The following is a 20,271-nucleotide window of genomic DNA, read 5'->3' as shown; positions in this document are numbered from 1 at the left end:
TCCAGATTGGAGAAACAAGAACTACATGCATATATGAGTTTGCTGGGAAAGCAGCCAATGGAAGAGTGAAGAGGTGGATGGTAAAGTTGTCCCTGTACTTAACTAATTAAGCACTATGCCATTTAGGTGTATGGGGGAATGAATGTATAGATCCACATTTCCTTGACCTTGGCACTATATGGAGGTGAGTGGTCAGCTTCACGTCCCGGCCACTTTACCCCAGGGAAACAGACCCTAGTATCCACTGGATTTGAGGCTGGGTGGGCCCCACAGCTGGTTCTGACAGGGTTGCAGACATATAAGCTCTAAGGATGGTAGATGGACAGAACTTGTTCAGGTCATGTCCAACACCACACATTGGTATTCGTGATCTCTAATTTTCAGGTTGAAAGGATACAAATAAATTTAAATAGTACCAATGAATTTCTCTATGAAAATCTTACCACTGTTTTGTACACAGTCTTGAAATTGATTTTGTACTTTGAGCATCGTGGTGGGAAGTTGAAACACCAGGTATAGTCGCGCACCTGATAAGGCTTCTGCTCTGAGACTCGGACAGTGGTCGTGTACCTGTAAACAGTAGAAGATGCAAGAGAACTCCCTTTTCACTGTACAGCTATGTTGGCATTCTTCATCATACACAACACTGTTTTATTTCAGATCTGTATATATGCTTACAAGTTTAATCCCTCTTCACATCAAAACTTGTCAGTAATTTTCCTTACTCTGATTCATTCCAGTTACCCACCAAGCGTCACACATCTTAGGAATAGTGCTGACTGTATAGTGTCAGGGGGATAATGGATGGAAAACAAAACTGAAGTCCAGTAAACTTCTTGTTATCCAGCACATATGAGAATTGGGGTGTGTTGGTTACATGAGGTCATATAGATTCCTCTTTTAAAGCGATTTTCACCTTGTTTCAGTCTCAATACTTTTATTTCCTGTTTTAAAGCCAAAACACAATTTCACATTAGTTCTTGTGTAGCAGTCTTCTTAATGACAGAGCAGAGTGATTGGTAAACGATTCCAGATATACTGTAACACAATAAATTCAATAAGCCCCTACCATAATTATGCAACACTATGACTACAGTGACATCTGCATAAGGGAGGACAATGGGTGGGGCTACCAGCAGTGGGCGGGAGAACTACACTGTGCCAAGTGAACATATATGCATACTCTGTTTATCAAATAGCTGTATAAAAGTAGTTACTTAAGTTTTTCCCATAATATGCAAATTCCAGAGGCTTGAATACCAGATAACTGGGTGTTTACCGCACTTGGAGAAAAACCCATCTACATGCCACATACTACAAATACCTCCAACAGATTGGCTAAGGTAGATACAAGGTAAAAGGTAAAACTGTGAACCCAACCATTGCATAATGGAAATTTACTGTAGTGACTTAAGATTATGCAGCTATAAAAGTTCAACTGCATGCTCCAGCTAATTATCTCCTAAAGGCCTCTGGTGCTCAATGGACAGACCGCAGTCTGCAGGAGATAATTTTAATGACAGTTGCAACCAACTACTTATGCATGCTTTTTATATTACTACCAAGCATTTGGAAAGCAGAGATATGAATGAAATGGAAGAAACCAATTGTTTCATTCTATTCTTGTTATACAAAACAAGACTGACACACCACAATTAATCCCTGGTACTATAACAGTGGCAAGTGTGTAGTGAAATGAAGATGTTCTGTGACAGCTTACTCATCCACTGGCTTGGCTTCCAGTATTATCTCACTGCTATATACATCAACCCACACACCCTTTTCCAAATGATGTCTTTTTTATCTCTAGCTATGACACCGCCTTCCTGCTTGGAAATGGAAAGAACACTTGATATCTTTCTATAAAACATCACATGCCTTTAACAAGTTGAATGAAAACAACAAACCTAACACTAACTAACCAATCATTCAAATAACCAACAATCTGATAACAAAATTTGAAGATTCAACATTATTAATAACAAAATTTTCATTAGCAGCGATACTGAGCTTAGTATTTCCTCAAAATACATTTCAACATTATCCTCCCACATTCTTCTTAGCAATTCAATTGGTATATTTCCAAGTTCCTACCCTTTACTTGTTTTAATATTAACTCCACATCAAATTACACACTGATTTGACTTGATATCTTAGGTACATATGGATAATCTCTTTCCGTAGAGCAATTATTTCAGTACCAATCATATATTCTTATATTTACACCATCTCAGCAATCTAAGAAAGAGAGAAAATTACTTTTACCCTTAATACCAAAGATTCAACTCCTTATTTCAGTAGGGTCAAATTCAGAAGCAGAAAAGCTGCCAAAATTAATTTTGATAAGTGGGCTTACTATTTTCTTCATGAAGGAGGTTGAGGAGTAGGTAACTGACAGAGTAACTCGTAAGCAACATGGCTTATTCATCTAAATTTAACATGTAAGTGTGCCCAACCTAACAGCAAAAACATGGTACAGCTGATAAAAAGTAACTTACCATATTACTAATATGATGAAATGGCAATATAAGGTACACAAAAACCAAACTCAGGAATATGGGGAGACCATCTGTGAGCCCATCACAAATTGTTCAGCCACTCATGAGGTAAAGCCAGGCACTACTCATGTCACATCAGCCCCTGTACATTTGTACTTGAGGCATGGTCAAGAAACCAACAGCAATGTCGCTTCAGTATCACCTCAATAAATCACTGCTTATTAAAAATTCAATCAGCAGCATTTCAACCAGTGTCAAAATGCCATATGTGAGTTACACTCTGCGCAATAAGATTTCGTGTACAATACTTATGTAAAATAGAGTTATGTAAGAAGGGAACGGTGAAATTTCTGGATGTTATAATTTCACACAGAAATTCAAGCAATCATACATAAATTACAACAATCACAGTCTTTAATGGAAAAAGAAGGGGAGGGATGAATGTTCACCAAAGAGAGACTGGATGTAATTGGCACCAGGCTTGTACAGTATTTTCACAAAATCCTTCAGATGCCTTCACAGGAAACCACGATTTCAAAACTGTCAGCAAAAACTGCCACCTTGTGATATGACTAAGGGTATAGTTCTGTAACTGGCTCCTTTGGTCTGCTCCTGGTCGTGAAACTGACTCCTACATGTTCCTCGTTTCTGAAGAGGTAAATTCACAGAGCAGATGATACTGAACTTCACATAATCCAAGGCTAATACGTAAGTTCCACTACATAAAAACGGGTCTATGCTGTGCTATCTGACTGATTTTCTTTAAGGACATAATTAATTCTGAAAGGTATGTTGAGAAGATACTCCACCCATTTTCTAGCAGCCAACAGAACACCACCACCTTTATGCATTATTCATACAGCAATCCAGAGCATCCATGGATGCTTTGGGAGAAATATTTTGGGACAGAATTGTCATTAAAAAACGGTGGTTTCTTGGTTGGCAACCGTTCTCCCCTCCCTGACCTCACCTCTCGTGATTTTTATTTATGTGGAATCCTAATGCAAAACGTTTACAGACCAACCCTCACACAACTAAGAACTCACATACACATCATAAGGAAAGTGTATGAAAGAGATTCTCTCCATGAAATGCAATGTAATGTACCCAGTGTTATCTGCATAATGTTGCCTGAAGGCTTATTATCGACTAATTCCACTTTTCCCATAAGCTGTTTGCTAATTCTGATAGATCAAATATACAAGCAATAAATGACGCATACATGAAAGGTCTTATATATGGCTCAAATGTAAGCAAGCAAACTGAAACAAACCTCACACAAGGAAATGAGTTACATATTCTGAGTTTCATAACTAAGATAATGTCTTTATGTAACGTACAGCAAAGATGTGATGATCTGGTTACAGTTCACCCAGACTGAAATATGAAAAATGCTCTTCGTAGTTGAGTATATACTTCCAAGACACATGGCATTTAGGAAATCAGATGAGTCACTTTTGTTCAGAAAAAAAAACTTTACAGTTTCTTCAAACGTGCATTATTACATTCAAAAACAAGTAACATTTCTGTGTCTTCTAATGATGAACAAATGTACTGTCTCTCTATAGTTTTAAATAAGGGCTCTAACTAACTAACTTCAAGGAGCCAAGGCCTTCTTGAGAAGCCACAAATCACACAGGCACTTAAGAACTTCCCAATAATATATGGAACCTGAAGGTTCATTACGGTGTTCACAAGAGCCCTCCACTGTTCCCTATCCTGAGACAGATCAACCCAGTCCATACCACCCAATCCTATCTCTCTAAGACCCATTTTAATATTATCCATTCACCTACATCTTAGTCTTCCTAGTGGTCTCTTTCAATCTGGCTGTTCCACCAACACCCTCTTAGCATTCCTCTTCTCCCTCATTCGTGCTACATGCCCTTCCCATCTAAGCATCCTTGACTTGATCATTCTAATTATACTTGGAGAAGAAGACAAGTTATGAAGCCCTTCATTATGCAGTTTTCTCTGACCTCACATCACTTCCTCCCTCTTCAGTCAAAATATTCTCCTGAGCAGCCTGATCTCAAACACCCTCAGTCTATGCTCCTCCCTTAATGTCAGAGACCAAGTTTCACACCCATACACAACCACAGGCAACACTTTAGCTTTGTATATTCCAAATTCTTATGTTTTTAGACGGCAGACAAGAAGACAAAAGATTTTGAACTGTATGGTAGCAAGAATCTCCTGAATTTGATCTGCTCTTATCTTCTCATGAATCAAATTTTGTTTGTTACTTTCGTTCCCAAGTATCTGAACTGTGCCGCATTTTCAAAACATTTGTTTCCTATCTTTATGTCATGATTTTGCCCTGCATTCGGGTGATGAGACAGCAACGTATACTTAGTTTTCTCTGTGAGGGTGATTGTGGAGCAATTGGCGGAATGAAGATTGGCAGGGGCACCCGAAGTACTCAGAGAAAACCTGCCCCAGCGCCGCTTTGTCCACCACAAATCCCACTTGACCAGACCCGGGATCGAACCCGGGCCGCCGCGGTGGGAAGCCAGCGACTAACCGCTTGAGCTATGGCACGGCCATGCTCATACGCTTAGAGGGTAGGCTGGATTACAACGAAGCGAATGATTAAGAAGTGACATCGTAATTCTTAAAGCAGGGACTATATTCTTGAAACACCAAAATCACACAATTTCAAACTAACTTTACAAAAATCTTATAACAAGCAATCGGCACGAAGGGTCGAATTTAGTAAACAAAGGCAGAGATGCTTAACAATAATACTGAGTAACCAAAGCGCCACCGCCAATGCTGCGACAAGAAGGCAGTAGCAGCAGCAACAAACGACGGTGTTGGTGGCGGTGATGACGATGACAAGTGATTTAACACTGTATCCAGTCTCGTGATTTTGTGAACACACTATTATTGAATGCAAGAAACTGTTAACCACAACGATGGGATGACCTCTAGTGGTACAAGGTTCATAACAAATTTTACGCTTATCTGTCAACCGATTAAACATTATTAAGGACAGACACAGGGACATGGTACACAAGGGTGTCTTCCTCTAAAAATAAATCAGATTTAAGATGGGATAGACGAGTCAAATAAAAATCACATTCACAGTCACAAAACAGTGAATATCCTACTCCATAAAGAAGACATTACATCCTTCGAAAGCAGTGCTTATGAAGGAGGCAGCGATAACTGACTGTGCTGACGAATATTACGATAGACTTGCCGTAAAATTTCATTATTACTCGTGATCAGAATCTCCAGTCCTCTCATCTGCCAAATAAAGGCCATTTCGCCGCCAGCCTTTGCAATTTTTTCCGTTTCATCAGGAAGTGGCGATTTCGAAACCTCCATAACAAATTAATATAATCTGTCGAATCTCTCAGGCAAGACAATGCGCCGCATAGAAATTGTAATAAAAGCTATGACAGCTATCGCTTTTATCGGCAGGTTTTCTAACTTGTCATGCCAATATAACAATCGCATACTTCAGGCCGGATGCTAGGACGGTAAATGTCCATTTGTACGCATGTTTCAGCTCGATAATGTGAATCTTCTTCACCGTTAGACTCGGTCTACTGCTTCTAAATCTAGGATGAGCCTCCTTTCTTTCGGTAGAAAAGAGTATTTCGAAATGGCTAAAGCCGAGTGAAGGTAAAAAAAGGTAAAGTCCTATGTGCTTAATTATCTAAGCAGCACACCATGACGACGTATGGGGGAGTGAACGTACAGCTCCTCCATCATCCAACGTTCTTAACCCCAGCAATGGACGGAGGTGAGTGGTCAGCTTCACGCCCCTGCAGCCTTACTCCAGGGGAAAGTCTGGACGCTGCTGAGAAGAGAGATATCTTGCCCCTGCGGGGAATCGAACGACAATCCGCTGGCTGTCGGGCCCATAGCCCGTCGCTTTACCGACTGAGTTAACAGCATAATGACCAGATTTTAAGAAATAAATCCTGCTTATGCTGAAGGAATTGGCTCCTCCTCCTCCTCCTTTTGGGCAGAATTTCTTAGGGTAATTTGGGGTTGTTACTTTACTTTTCTACATACAACAGAAACGCGTAACAAAGTAGAATCAGCTACTTTAATGAGCTCTTCATTGCCATAAAAACATTCAAACTCTGATAGCAATACAAGCTTTGAGGGCCGAAAATGTTTTCATTTTGTTTACATAAATATCAAATCCTTCGGTTAATTCACAGCCAGAACTATTGTGAGTTTCCATTGTTTTAAAAATATTGTGCCGACTTTTCAACTGTCTCCCGAAGAAATAAAACCAAAATATGGGACTCGGATTATTACAAAAAAAGAAAATACAATGCGACACGCGAGACAGCGTAGTTACTAAGCCGTAGTGCAGGGCGCATGGGAATCACCAGCACGTCACAGCCATCCAACTATCACTTACGACGCAGTTGTGAAAATACAATTTTCAAGTAACCTTTAAATAAAAGGCACTGTTGAAGAAAACGGGACTATTTAAACGCTGTCGGAACAACAGGGCACTTCGCTCAAAAACGGAACGTCTTGTCACCCTAGGCTATAGTCCGAAGAAAAACGTCAATACAGTATTAGCAATTGTTACAGGTATATCAATCAATGGACAATGATTTTACATAGGCCTACTTACACATATGCCGGCCACGGTAGCCGAGCGGTCTAAGGCATGCACCGTCTTCGCTCGCTTGGAAACCGGGATCGTGGGTTCGAATCCCACTCAGGGCATGAATGTTTAGTTTGTGTGTGTGTTTTTCTGTGTTTGTGTACAGGTTGAGGCCTTGCGACGAGCTGATCACCCGCCCAAGGAGTCCTACCGAATGTGTAAGATCTAGAAAAACGGAAGTGAACGGAGAAGTTCATGGAGGTAGGCCTAGGCCCACTGGGGCTGTAGTGCCAAGGGAGAAGAAGAAAGAACTTAACGCATATACAAAAAGAAAAAGGTCACGGAAATGATTAATACATACACAATTCTGGTCAGAAAACCTGACGAAGACCTAGAACATGTATTCGATAAATTCCCGAAGTACCACATGAAAATTTTGTTAGGAGATTTCAATGCCAAAGTAGGTAGGGAAGACATCTGCAAATCGACAACTGGAAATGAGGGTTTTCACGAAATTAATAATGATAACGGAGTTAAGAGTAATAAACTTTGCCACATCCAAGAATCTTACTGCCAAAAGTACGATGTTCCCAGATGGTAACATTCATAAATTTACTTGGACATCTCCTGATGGGAAGACATACAACTAAATAGACCACATTTTGATGGCTTGGAGACGGCATTCAAGTATACTTGATGCCCGGTCATTCAGGGCAGCAGATTGTGGTGGTGGCAAAGGTTCTCAAGGTCTTTAAATACGCCTCAAAGGCAATCTGGAGTAGGTTTCACACCACTTTATAATACCAGATGCTGGTGCGGTAAAAGACATTATATTATTTTTCCTAATACCCACTCTTCCCGAAACGAAACTCTAGATTACTGTAAAACGCGGTCACAGTGGCCGCGCGGTCTAAGGCATGAACTGTCTTAGCCTGCTCAAACAATGGGACCGCTGGTTCGAATCCCACTTAAGGTACGGATGTCTGAGCGTGTTTGTGCTGTCCTGTGTGCAGGTAGCGCCTTGCGAGGGGCTGATCCCCGTCCAAGGAGTCCTACCGACAGTGCAAAAGATCAAGAAACTGAAAACGCGTCCAAGGTCCAACAAAGGGCTGCAGAGTCATAGACAGGCAGGTAGGTGGGAAGATTACTGTAAAAGGGGGAGGGATGTCATTCAGTGTTTGGGTGCAATTAAACGCGGCTGAGTTACACAACACTGCATCAACCTTTAGGGTTTACAACTGGTACAACTGTATACTGATCGCATATTCCCTGTCAAATGGAATGTTCATTTCTAGTCTTACAGCGGCTCGTACTTCAATGCCACCTGCACACATTCCACCTTGTTTTCTCATACGAGGCTACGCGACGGTAGATTCATAACAATTACGTCAGAGGACATTCCTGAAGGACGAACAGTGACTGTATGACCATTATTAAGAAAATGTTCTCAATCTGGCCGTTAGTCGCCGGCTTCCCACCGCGACGGCCCAGGTTAGGTCATGTGGGATTTGTGGTGGACAAAGTGCACTGGGTCAGGTTTTCTCCGAGTACTTCGGTCTCCCCTGCCAAATCTCATTCCGCAGACTGTTCGACACTTATCATCTATCATTCGGGGCTGGTATAATAGGCCAGTTAGTGGTTAACGTACCAAGTGGACCCAGTGTTACTCACCTAAAAAAAACCTGAATCTAAGTCTGTGGCTTCCAAATTTGGTCTGACAGCGGCAAATAGTCAGTGCGCATGATTAAATTGAGAAATGTTATGCATTAACCATAAACATGTGGTGAGTATCTGAAGGGCGTCTTCTGTAAAGCATATCAACTTTATATTGGAAACTAGCCTGACTTATTCATAACGAAAGAAACAGTTTTCCAACACGTGACTTGACCAAACATCGCAGTTGAGTGTGTATAATCCTGCTTCGTATTTCGTAGTCCCGGGTTCGAATTTCGGTCCACATACCGGGCTACCCTGCCCGAGATGTTTCGTGGGTTTTCTCAGTCCCTCTAGGCAAATGCCGGCATGGTTCACATCATTTCCAATCCAATATTCACTAGTCATCGTATCATTCGACGCTACACGTCTATAATCTATGCTTTTCGCAAAGCTGTTAAACAAACCATAAATAAATAATATAATACGTAACTTTAAGCTGGTATGACTGTTGGTATGACTTCAAAATGTTCAGTGTCATTCCCACATATGCAAACAATTACAAAAAGCGAAAGGACGTTGGTGTCGGTGCCAATGACCTGATTTCAATATTCTCCCCAGGGCTGTCCAACTTCAAACCACTGAGGGGCAGCACTGTACCTTAAGTACCTACCCGCGGGCAACATTATGATAAATCTACCTCTTTTCCAGTATAGCGTTACAATATCTGACTTGCAGTATCAGCTCTACGAAGCACAAGCACACAAACAGGAACCGGACCCCAAAACTTAAAACAGCATTCATGTAAATTAAATGCCTTTGGGTCGACGGTGCTTAAAAACCAGCCGCTAAGGTTTGTTCGATTGTACTGATATTGCATACTACCTTGGGAACAGTACTAATTTCATACTTTTCTAAGTTGTTTATTAGGTGTCGTGTAAAATCAACTGAAAAATTAAATAAGCATCTTCAGTAAAGTTCTGGACAACCCTGTTCTACTTCGTGGTTATGATTAGCACTTCTCTTTTGCAATCGGAAGACTTTTGGGGGGAATTTAAGGAACATGAATCGTCCGATGTCAATATGGGTAATGACGGGAAATTAAAACTTTTAGGTTCCATGAACATTTCAGCCCACTTGAGAAACGACTATCGTACGCACTTCTGTTCAGCGCCATAATTAACCAGTATGCAAGAACAGAGACAAACTGAATCCCGCATTAAGGCAGCGTCTACACGAGCGCACAAAATGCGTCCGTTGTAACGAACGTACTTTGCTGAGGACACCACAGAGTTGCAGAAAGTGGTGCGTAGTTTTTGTCGGCAATGAAGCAAGAAGAAAGCGTAGCATTCGTCTCTCTTTTTTATTTATGCGTTACAACGGACGCATTTTGTGCGCTCGTGTGGCCCCAGCCTTACACTGACCTGAACTGACGAAACTGAAGACGCTTATAACTGTGCAGATGTCTTAGATTTGTTTTTTATCGTGGATTATTTAACGACGCTATCAGTATTGTTAGACCGCCTCTGTGGTCTAGTGGTCACAGTTCCTGGCTACAGACCCGGAGGTCGGGGTTCGATTCCCGGCGCTACCAGATTTTCTGAGAAGTAATGGGTCTGGAAAGGGGTACACTCGGCCTCGTGAGGATAACTGAGCTATTTCAAGGAAATTGCGGTTCCGGTCTAGAGAACCGAAATTAACGGCCGTGGGGATTCGTTGCGCTGACCACGCGACAGACATCCTCTATCCGCTAAAGTTGGCACCCGGGCCGCCGCGGTGGGAAGCCAGCGACTAACCGCTTGAGCTCTGGCGCGGCCAAGTTGGCATTAACTTCGCCGACAAGCGGCGGTCGCTTGCGGACTCCAGCCAAGGAATTTTGTTTTGTTTTATCAGTATCGTTACTACACAGTGTCGGATGGTAAGATGACAGATGAGTGTTGAATTGGAAAGAGTTCTAAAAGAAGTGATCACGCCCTAACTGAGGTAATAGCTCTGCATTTTCTGCAGAGGAAAACCATGAAAAAGTCAAAGTCAGGCTACCAAACGTCCCGGCCGAAATTCGAACCGAGAACCTGCCAAATACAAGTCTAGACAGCTGCTTCTATACCACCCTGTTCGACCGGTTTATCAGGACTGGCCAATTTGGAGCATCTTGAGAACACTCTGCTGAAGAGTTCACAGCTCGCAGAGGTTCTGATAACCACAGTAACCACCGCGGAACAGAACGCTGCTTCAGTGCCCTCAGAATGGTTAGAACTTGCCTCTGAAACTAGGCAGGTCAAGGTGGGGCTCATGCACTGCCTGTCGTCAGCAACCACAGACACATCACAACTGGCATTCCTCAATCTAACTAGAGAATAATGTAGCTGTTCGTAAGTAAAAAGCAACAAGAACAGTTCTTGTACGAATTAAGACAGTTTTACAAGTAAACTTTAGTGCCTTTTCCTTACACGTTTTAAACGGATTAAAAGTAAAATGAACACTAAAACAGAAACAATGAAAAATGGTGCAAAAATGAAGTTACGAATTACAATGTATTTTGGAATTAGCTAATACACAAAATGGAACCTATAGGGAAAACTCGCCGAACAAAGTGGCCGCGCGGTCTTGGGCATGAACTGTCTTCTCTCGCTCGAATGCTGGCATCATGGGTTCGAATTCAATTCAAGGAGTGGATGTCTGTGTAGGTTTATTCTGTTTGTATGTACTGTGTGCAGGTAGCGTCCTTGAGACGGGCTGATCCCCGTCCAGAGGAGTGATACTGACTGTGTAAAAAGATTAAGAAACTGAAAGAGCGGCCAAGTCCAACAAAAGAGTGTAGAGTCGTAGACAGGAAAACTCAGGCTACGTAATGACAGCTGCATGAGTCAAATTCACCTCCCTCCTCTCGTGAAAACAGCGAATTCACGAGCCGCCACAGCCCAGACTTTAGGTCCCTGAGGGTTTAGGAATAAGCAATTCAGGCTAATCCTGTATAATTCGACGTTAATGAAAACAAACAATGCAGTTAACATAGCGTCGTTAAAACCACCAAGATAGCAAGAGTTCTAATCTGAAAGCAAGTTATAACGGCAGAATATAACATCAACAACCACATCAGTGTCCCGTCCCCTTTAACCACCAAGTCACTAAATACACCCAAGAGGGCAAACCAATGACACGTTTTTGTTCAATTTACTTACGTCTCCTGCCGAGTGCAGATATTGGGCCCCTCAAGGGATGAAGTCACGGTCACCAGAAGCAGCAGAACCAACTGCGAACCGCACCGTCTCATTGTGTCACACTGTCACTGTCTGCTATGTCACCTGCAAACATTAAGGAGGCTGTATCAACACTTGCAGCTCTATCACTGTATCGTTATCTTCATCAAACCGAAAAATTCGAGTTATGTTACATTGTTTAAGACTGCAGGCACGAATGCCACTAACACGCTGCACAATTCTAACAAGTTCTGTCAGTATACAAAACGTCGGGAAAATATACTGAAGGTGCTATTATTCGTCCTACCGAAGTGGTTCGAACGGCAGCCATATTCGTCTACTTAACGCGGTTTCGAGGCGACTGGTCACATTCGCCTAACTAGTTTAACATTTACTGGGAGTAACTTACACGAAGGGCCGCACCATAGCTCAAGCGGTTAGTCGCTGGCTTCGCACCGCGGCGGCCCGGGGTCGATCCCGGGTCTGCTCAAGTGGGATTTGTGGTGGACAAAGTGGCGCTGGGGCAGGTTTTCTCCGAGTACTTCGGTTTCCCCTGCCAATCTTCATTCCACCAATTGCTCCACAATCACCCTCACCTATCATCTGGGGCTGGTACAATAGGCCAGAAGTGGCCGCAATACAAGGGACTTAGTCCCACCCCACTAGCAATAAAAAAAAACTTACACGAACACAATCGAAACTTGAAGCTGGGCTTTCCTTCCTTTTAAGATTTTCGGTTGGAAAATATAGTTCCAAGTTAATTTCATCTAACGCGTCGATGTCGCGCCGACGGGTCAACCACAGACTGAAAACCAAAGATACAGTATACAAATGTACAAAAGTACAAAATAAAGCAAACACGGCTTCTTCCTTTATAAGATAAATCATCTAAATTTCTCGTGTAAGTTCGAGGCAACTATACATCCACCGTACATGTTACAGCTTGACACACACATAATTCGGACTCTAAATAATTAATCAGCTTAAATTACATGAAGAACAGTAAACCGAACCAGATTCTGAATATCTGATATATTACCACACACACTTTCAAACGCCTTGCAGATGTTTCTGCTGACAGAATCACGAATCATGTACGACTCGTCACTACGTACAACCAGACGTCCAACTAATTGGCTAAATAACCGACAAACTGATTAACCAATTATCCAGCGCATTCAATTCCTTGACACAGGACCTTCAGTTCAATACAGTATTAAAATATTCACAAAATGTACTGCTATTACGAAACCCACATGTTCATTACAGTCACCACAACAGCGTACCTACGACGCACAAGCACACAGTTCAGCAGTGAGCTAGGATATGCATCGGCCGGCTTGCGGCGCACATGTCATATAATTTTTCTCAAACGTCTTCATTTTCATTGCGTCACGTCCGCCATACAAACGGAAGCAAGTCATACTACACGCCTTCCCAAGGAGTCGCAAAATGTGTGTGGCAATGGGGAACAATTAATGTGACCGGCTATTATGCACCGTTAGGTAATGTTATACAAATCCGTGTTCAGCGTACCGGGATGTCATTCAACGAACGCAAGTATTCTATACATGCAGGGTCTTGCATTAAGCCTTGCACCCTTCATATGGTGGGGCACTATGTTACAAGCCGGAAGGTCGCGGCTTCCAGTCCCGATGAGGTGAATTTTTTCAATTTACTTAATCCTTCCAGCCGCACTATGGCCCTGTGGAGGACTCAGCCTCTAACAGAAATGAGTACCGGAAATCTTCCTGGGAGTAAAGGGCGGCCGGCGCGTAAGGCTGACAACCTCACCGTGATCTGTAATCCGACTGTCTAAAATGCGGAAGCCTCGACGTCTCACGACTCTATGGGCCTCCACGGCCTGTTACAGGGATACCTTTACCTTTTACATTTCATACGCTGACGTTAAACATTATTTTAAAAGTCTGTTCATTCCAAGAATTACAAACACCAGTCAGTTAATGATGTTCATGAAAACAATCACTGATCAGAGACAAACGCGCTCAAAAAAAAAACTCGGAGAGGGAAATGCTGGGTTCTTAAACGTTTAAAGTACACGACAGAACACGGCTACCACAGTCATACGTGTATAGGAGGTTACACCAGCCGCTCTACAAACAGTGCCACATTTACGTATAAGCTAAATAAGTTTGCGCTTAGGGCCTAGCAGTCTGAAGGGAGTCCATATACGAGGAGAAAAATCAACCAGGTGACAACACAACATGTAACTCGGAAGATAACGCCTGACTGCATCTTGTCAGATCTGAATGAAGGAAACAAAAACACATTCACTTGATGGGACTACCGAAACCAGATTGGAAATCGACGCAGTTGTGTGAGAACCAGCAAAGTATTTGTGCAGTTCCACATACATGGACATTTTCATTCTCATCTTTTGGGGGGAACAGTTTGGGGCCCCATCTTTAGCCCACTTTTGGGCCTCATTACGTCTTAAATCGTCCCTGAGTGCAAACAAAATAAGCAGATACTGGGGCCACATTCTACTAACACAAGCAAACAATCTTGAATTAAATATGACACTCTATAAACAAACTTACACTTCGCACTATATTCTGGTCTTGTATTAACACCATTTCAGCCAGAAGTTAACCGTTTCAAATCAGGATACGTCAGTGCTAATAACTAACATAACTCCGTGGCCAGTAGACCGCAAGCGAACTATACTGACCCAGCGACCTCCGCTTGTCGGCGAAGCTGGTACCAACTTTAGCTAATCCGTCCTTAAAATACACGCCTAGTTTAGCAGCTGTAGAGGGTAAATGAAATCGTCTACAGTGATATGCCATTATGGTCCAAATTTGTTCCAACTGACAGGTGTAAATTGCAGTTAGAAATAAATATCCTTTAACCAATTTGTTCTTTACGGCTATCCCCCCTTTCCGATGTTACGTGATCAAGACAAGCGACAAAGCGCCGTTAAAACAAACAGGACAAATTCCTGATTGAGAACCACTGTTAACACTGAAATGAAAAATATTTCGGTAACTGACTGAACATGTAGAGAATATGTGGTGCAACGTGCGGATGAGGAGAGAGGTGTAATGAGGCGCTATCTTCATCAAATGGCCTTCTGCTAGAGCGGGGAAAATAACAAAAACAAGATGGGCAGGATATGAAGCACGCATGGCAGATATGAGAAATGCGTACAATAACATTCATATGTCTCGCGATGCGGTCCAGTGGTGAACCCCTATCAACATGGTAATGAACAAAAGACTGCAATTTTTTCTATTACCTGCGCGACTACCGGCTTCTTGTGGACCCTCCTCCATGGAGTTAGTTAAGTCAATCCTTACTCTCATCACAAATAATGAAAACGTACTTGACGTTTAAGACTCCAAAACAGTCGAGATATGGGCCTGTTTTGCACGGATCCGTTCGTGCTTGACAGAGCAGAAAAGACACGCCACTTGGCGGTTGTTATGGTAACATTTTGAAGTTGCGAAACCGAACAAGGCTCTCAACTTGACTGAACACGAGCTACAGTTCAAAAGACAACCGCGCATCCGAAATTAACTAATCCGTAATCATATCCTTAGTTCTCAACCGCGATTTTGTGTGTGTGACTTAGCAACTCCCAAGTCGGGTGCAAGAGAGTATCACTGTTGTCAGATCTTCCATCTCCGAACGTCACGGAGTGCATTTACAAACTGGCAGCATTTAGAGTACGTACTAGTATGCCTGGCTAAACAAGACACTTGGCAACGCGCCTAAATAATACGTGACTATTGGCATCTGCTATTTCGAAGCGTAACACGCTGACGTGATTGTCACCCAATGCTGATTCGAGACGGACAGGTGTGAAGGATTCATTTAATCGCGGCCAGACTGTACTGAAATATGCAAGGCAACATAACGGCAACTTATGACTTTTCTTCACGGATATCCTCAGCGGTTCCAACAGTGCATAGCTTCTTGAATCATTTTATGATACTTTCAAAACTAGAGCAGTCGGCAGAGCGGAATTATATAGAATGACTGCGAGTTACGAAATGGAAAGTTTGTGGAACGAAGCTGCTGCATCTATGGAGCTACTTGAGCATCTGCGTGAATGGAAGGAAAGTTTGTGGAATGAAGCTGCTGCATCTATGGAGCTACTTGAGCATCTGCGTGAATGGAAGGAAAGTTTGTGGAATGAAGCTGCTGCATCTATGGAGCTACTTGAGCATCTGCGTGAATGGAAGGAAAGTTTGTGGAACGAAGCTGCTGCATCTATGGAGCTACTTGAGCATCTGCGTGAATGGAAGGAAAGTTTGTGGAATGAAGCTGCTGCCTCTATGGAGCTACTTGAGCATCTGCCTGAATGGGAGGAGGAAAAACGTGAAGAACTTCAGTCCGGGGAGCCGACCTCCTGGACGAAAAACTATCCTAACACGTCTAAAACACTGTAAAGGAATGATGTCTATTCGAGAACAATTTTCGTTAATGTTCTAGTACATTCCAGTGACGGTAACCTCTGGTACTGGTAAGTTTCGAACTAGGTTCCTAAACTCATAAAAACAAAAATCCTAATCCAAAAGAAGTAAATCGTCTTAAATAATGAGTTAATAATTAATTAAACAAAGAAAGAACAAACTAAAATTCACACTCCCCCCTTAATAACACAAAACCTCATGAATAATTACAAGTCCATGGCCCTCCACGTATAACTGCATATAGCTGGAGTGTCTGGGAAGGAACTTGCGTCAACTGAGCACAAACGTGTGGCCAACGGAACGGAAGGAAATCCAGGAACTTAAAGACGCCCTCGAACTGGTGAATGTGAAGAGAAATAAGTGGATGGTTCCGCGTTACAATTACAGGTGCCCCATTCCTGCTGCATCGTGCCCAAGTGGACACAGACAAACGGTTTTATGAAAAACGGTTCCTCTCACGGACAACTGTATAAGTTTTTGAATGCATTTATGATGGGAAGATGGGCAGAATTAAAGAAAAATAAATGGCACGGTTTTTAGATAAAGACAAGACGACATGAAATGTTCAAAAAAATAATATTTGTGCAGAAATAAAGAAACAACGACATAAATTATGAAAACGAGAATGAAATTAAAGGAAAAGAAACGCCAGAGCAAGAAAGGAACTCCGGATTAACCCCATTGGATTGTGTCTCTAGTTTGAGCTGTAGCATGGGCTGGCCAGCGGGCCAGATCTGGCCCAAACCGCCCCGGGCACATGTATTCAGGCTGCTACAAAATGTATTAGATCTGTGTACTTTCTGCATAAGTTAATATATTTTCACTACTCATGTTAAGAAAACGAACATTTCTGGGTTAAATTTCGCTTTACTGATTATAAATCTTCACTCATATTAACCACGCACCATTGATTTCTTCTGTGCACAAACGGGAAACATGAATTCAGCATTTACAATTTGCATCGTTAAAGATCTGTCCCGTAAAGCCTACCTAACCTGGACACATGGCCCGAAAGCCCCTGCCCTAGATCCGTTCTGCGTAACAATGTGCCAGCACTAATTGTCACTGCAATCTGCCCCCGCTCCATCATGAGGGCAGAATGAAGATTGGCTATCTACTGTCATGCTGGAAAGATATGCACTAATTGACGCAATCATCGCACTTCCCCGCGGGACGTGCAACCAGGTCAAGACCGCTCTAACTAATTTCATGGAGCAATACTTCTTGCGACTTATTCCTCAGCAAGTTAATCAATACCCCGGATTCCATGTACCCCGAAGGTTCATTGCTATGTTCACACGAACTTGCAGATGGTCCTTATCCTAAGTCAGATGGCTCCAGTCCACACTTTAATATTATCATTCTATCTACGCCTAGATACCTCCTTCCTTCAGGTTTTACAGTGAAAACTATGCACGCACTTCTCATCTCTCTGGTATGTGCTACATGCCCTACCCATTTCATCCTAATATCTGGCGAGTTCGCATTATGAGAATCCTCGTTATATAATATTCTCCACCCTTCTGTTACTCCGCCCCTCTCAAATCCAAATAGTCTCCTCAGCACCCATTCTCAAACCCTGTCCTTCTCTTAATGTGACAGACCAAGTTTCACAGCCATACAAACAGCAGTTGTAACTATAGTTTTGACATATTTTAATCCTCACTTTCTTCAGTCAGAAGACGAAAGATTCTGAAATGAATGACAACTGTTTAATCCATTTTTTAATGTCTTCGTGAGTTTGCTTTTTTAATTTGTTAGTGTCATTTCAACATATTTCAACTCTGCCACATTTTCAAAGGATCCATTAACTAACTTACTAGTTACACAGCTAACTTCACGGAGCTGAGCCCTTCTTGGAAGCCGGCAGCCACGCAGCTACTCAAGAATTTCCCAACATTTTATGGAACTCGAAAGTTCATTATGGCGTTCACAAGAGCCCTCCACTGGTCCCTATCGTGAGCCAGATTAATCCAGTACATACTACCAAATCCTATCACTCTAAGACCAATTTTAATATTATCCATTCACCTACTTCTTGGTCTTCCTAGTGTCCTCCTTCCGGCTTTTCCACCAACATCCTATATGTATTCCTCTTCTCTCATTCGTGCTACATGCCCTGCCAATCTAATCCTCCTTGACTTGATCATTCTAATTATACTGGCGAAGAGTACAAGTTATGAAGTTCCTCGTTATGCAGTTTTCTTCAACTTCCCGTCACTTCATACCTCTTTGGTTCCAAATATTCTCCTCATTCTATCATTTCATTGAAGCATTTTAGTCGCTATACTCATGAATTTGCATTCCTCTTCTGTCCTAACACTTGACAAGGATCTCAGGATTCAAACTTGTGGAACAAAAGCTGACTAGTTTTCCTACAGATGGCAGTCTACCAGCGTGATATACAAACAACGTAGTAGCAGCTCGGCTGTCGGAACTTGTTCATGTAGACACGTCCCTCGCATTGTGTACTGTATGTAAGGCTGGAGAATAGTTGCGGAATTTACAAACACAGAGAGGAGCTTTAAACCGAGCTGTGATAGGTACTGACAGTTAGTTGTGTAACAGTTAAACTCACTCAATAAGGAACATGTGAAAACAGAAAGTACGGACCTGTCCTGTCCAATGCACAGAAGCTATAAGAATCGCTCTAATTTCTACATGCTCACCATTACATAAACTTCCTACAGTGATCACCATTTCCTGGATTTGCTCATCTGAACTTATGCTCTCCCGCAGGAATTACAACTTTCAGAATCACACAGTTAGTTAATTCGTTCGACAGGCCGTGCCATAACTCAGGCGGTTAGTCGCACCGTGGCGGCCTGAGTTCGAGCCCTGGTCAGGTTATATGCGATTTGTCGTGAAAAAAGTGGTACTGGGACAGGTTTTCTCGGGGTACTTCGGCTTCCCCTGCCAATTCTCATTCCACCAACTGCTCCAAGCTCATCCTCTATCATCCGGGGCTGGTACAATAGGCAAAATAGTGGCAGGCATACCAAGTGGACTCAGTCTCATCCCACCCCAAAAAAGCTAAACCACAAAAATAACTAATTCGTTCGACGAACCCTTTCACCGGTGTACCCTGTCTTGATAGTGACTCAACTGGACCACGACAGTCTCCTTCCGAATCCGTGCCTAATCGGGGTCCCACCTAATATTATAGGCTAATCTGTTCGGTTGAACTAGCGTCAATAAATAATCGAAGCACGAATAGACATTTCAATCAAAAAGAGGGAGCATCGTGTAACATGGAATCAGCATGTTACTGTTAACACTTAATGCCATCATACAACTCGACAGGGCATACATTACAACGCAACACGTTCTTGCTGGAATTTGGAAATATTCACAATGGCCAATAAGATGACACCATACATTCGCACAAAACTGAGGTTCGAAAACCTCAAAGAACTTTCAAAACACATAAAATACAGTTTGAAGTAGTAACGTGTGAAGTTGGGGACCGGACTCAACTGACGTTCGTGCTGTCCTGCGCAGGCAGCGGCCTTGCGACCCCACGTTCAAGGAGTTCTACCAACTGTCTCTGAGATTCATAGTTTTCAGATTAATTCTGAACCGGGAACAAGCCGGAAGGTCTAATCCGTCAAATTATGATGATGATGATGAATGTGCTGACGGCATGACTGCGCTGACGTCACAGTCAGCTGTTGCCGCTTCGGCCAGCGAATGTCCCCCCCTCCAACCGATCACGTCATGGCAAGGTAAAAACGCAATTTTCCCTTCGTCCTTGATCAAATCACATAGCTCGGCGACTTGATGTCTAAAATAAAGGTTTCCTCAGCCACGTACCGACTGGGTCCACCAAGAGTTCTAGCCCTACGTCCACTCATTTCATTATATAGCCGTCTATTACTCAACTACATTAATATATATAT

General features: G+C 42.5%; 1 protein-coding gene across 5 annotated transcripts in view; it reads right to left on the bottom strand.

Annotated features, from left to right (window-relative positions):
* The window catches only part of LOC111864268 (protein draper), a 100,456-nt gene that overhangs the window by 37,804 nt on the left and 42,381 nt on the right, over positions 1-20,271 (bottom strand). For 4 of the 5 annotated variants that reach the window (XM_023851392.2, XM_023851396.2, XM_023851394.2 and 1 more), the window contains exons 2-3: positions 11,916-12,038; positions 444-570 (exon numbers count right to left, since the gene is read on the bottom strand). In XM_023851392.2, the coding sequence (XP_023707160.1) occupies positions 444-570; positions 11,916-12,007 (219 nt within the window). In that variant the 5' untranslated portion in view covers positions 12,008-12,038. Of the gene's footprint in view, positions 1-443; positions 571-11,915; positions 12,039-13,189; positions 13,211-20,271 lie in introns of those variants that run through there. The other variant, XM_023851395.2, reaches the window with a different exon arrangement.

Source organism: Cryptotermes secundus, unplaced genomic scaffold (assembly GCF_002891405.2).
Source record: "Cryptotermes secundus unplaced genomic scaffold, Csec_1.0 scaffold33, whole genome shotgun sequence".
NCBI lineage: Eukaryota > Metazoa > Arthropoda > Insecta > Blattodea > Kalotermitidae > Cryptotermes > Cryptotermes secundus.
The sequence above is the reverse complement of the archived record's forward strand: the minus strand, read 5'-3'. Positions and strand labels throughout refer to the sequence as shown.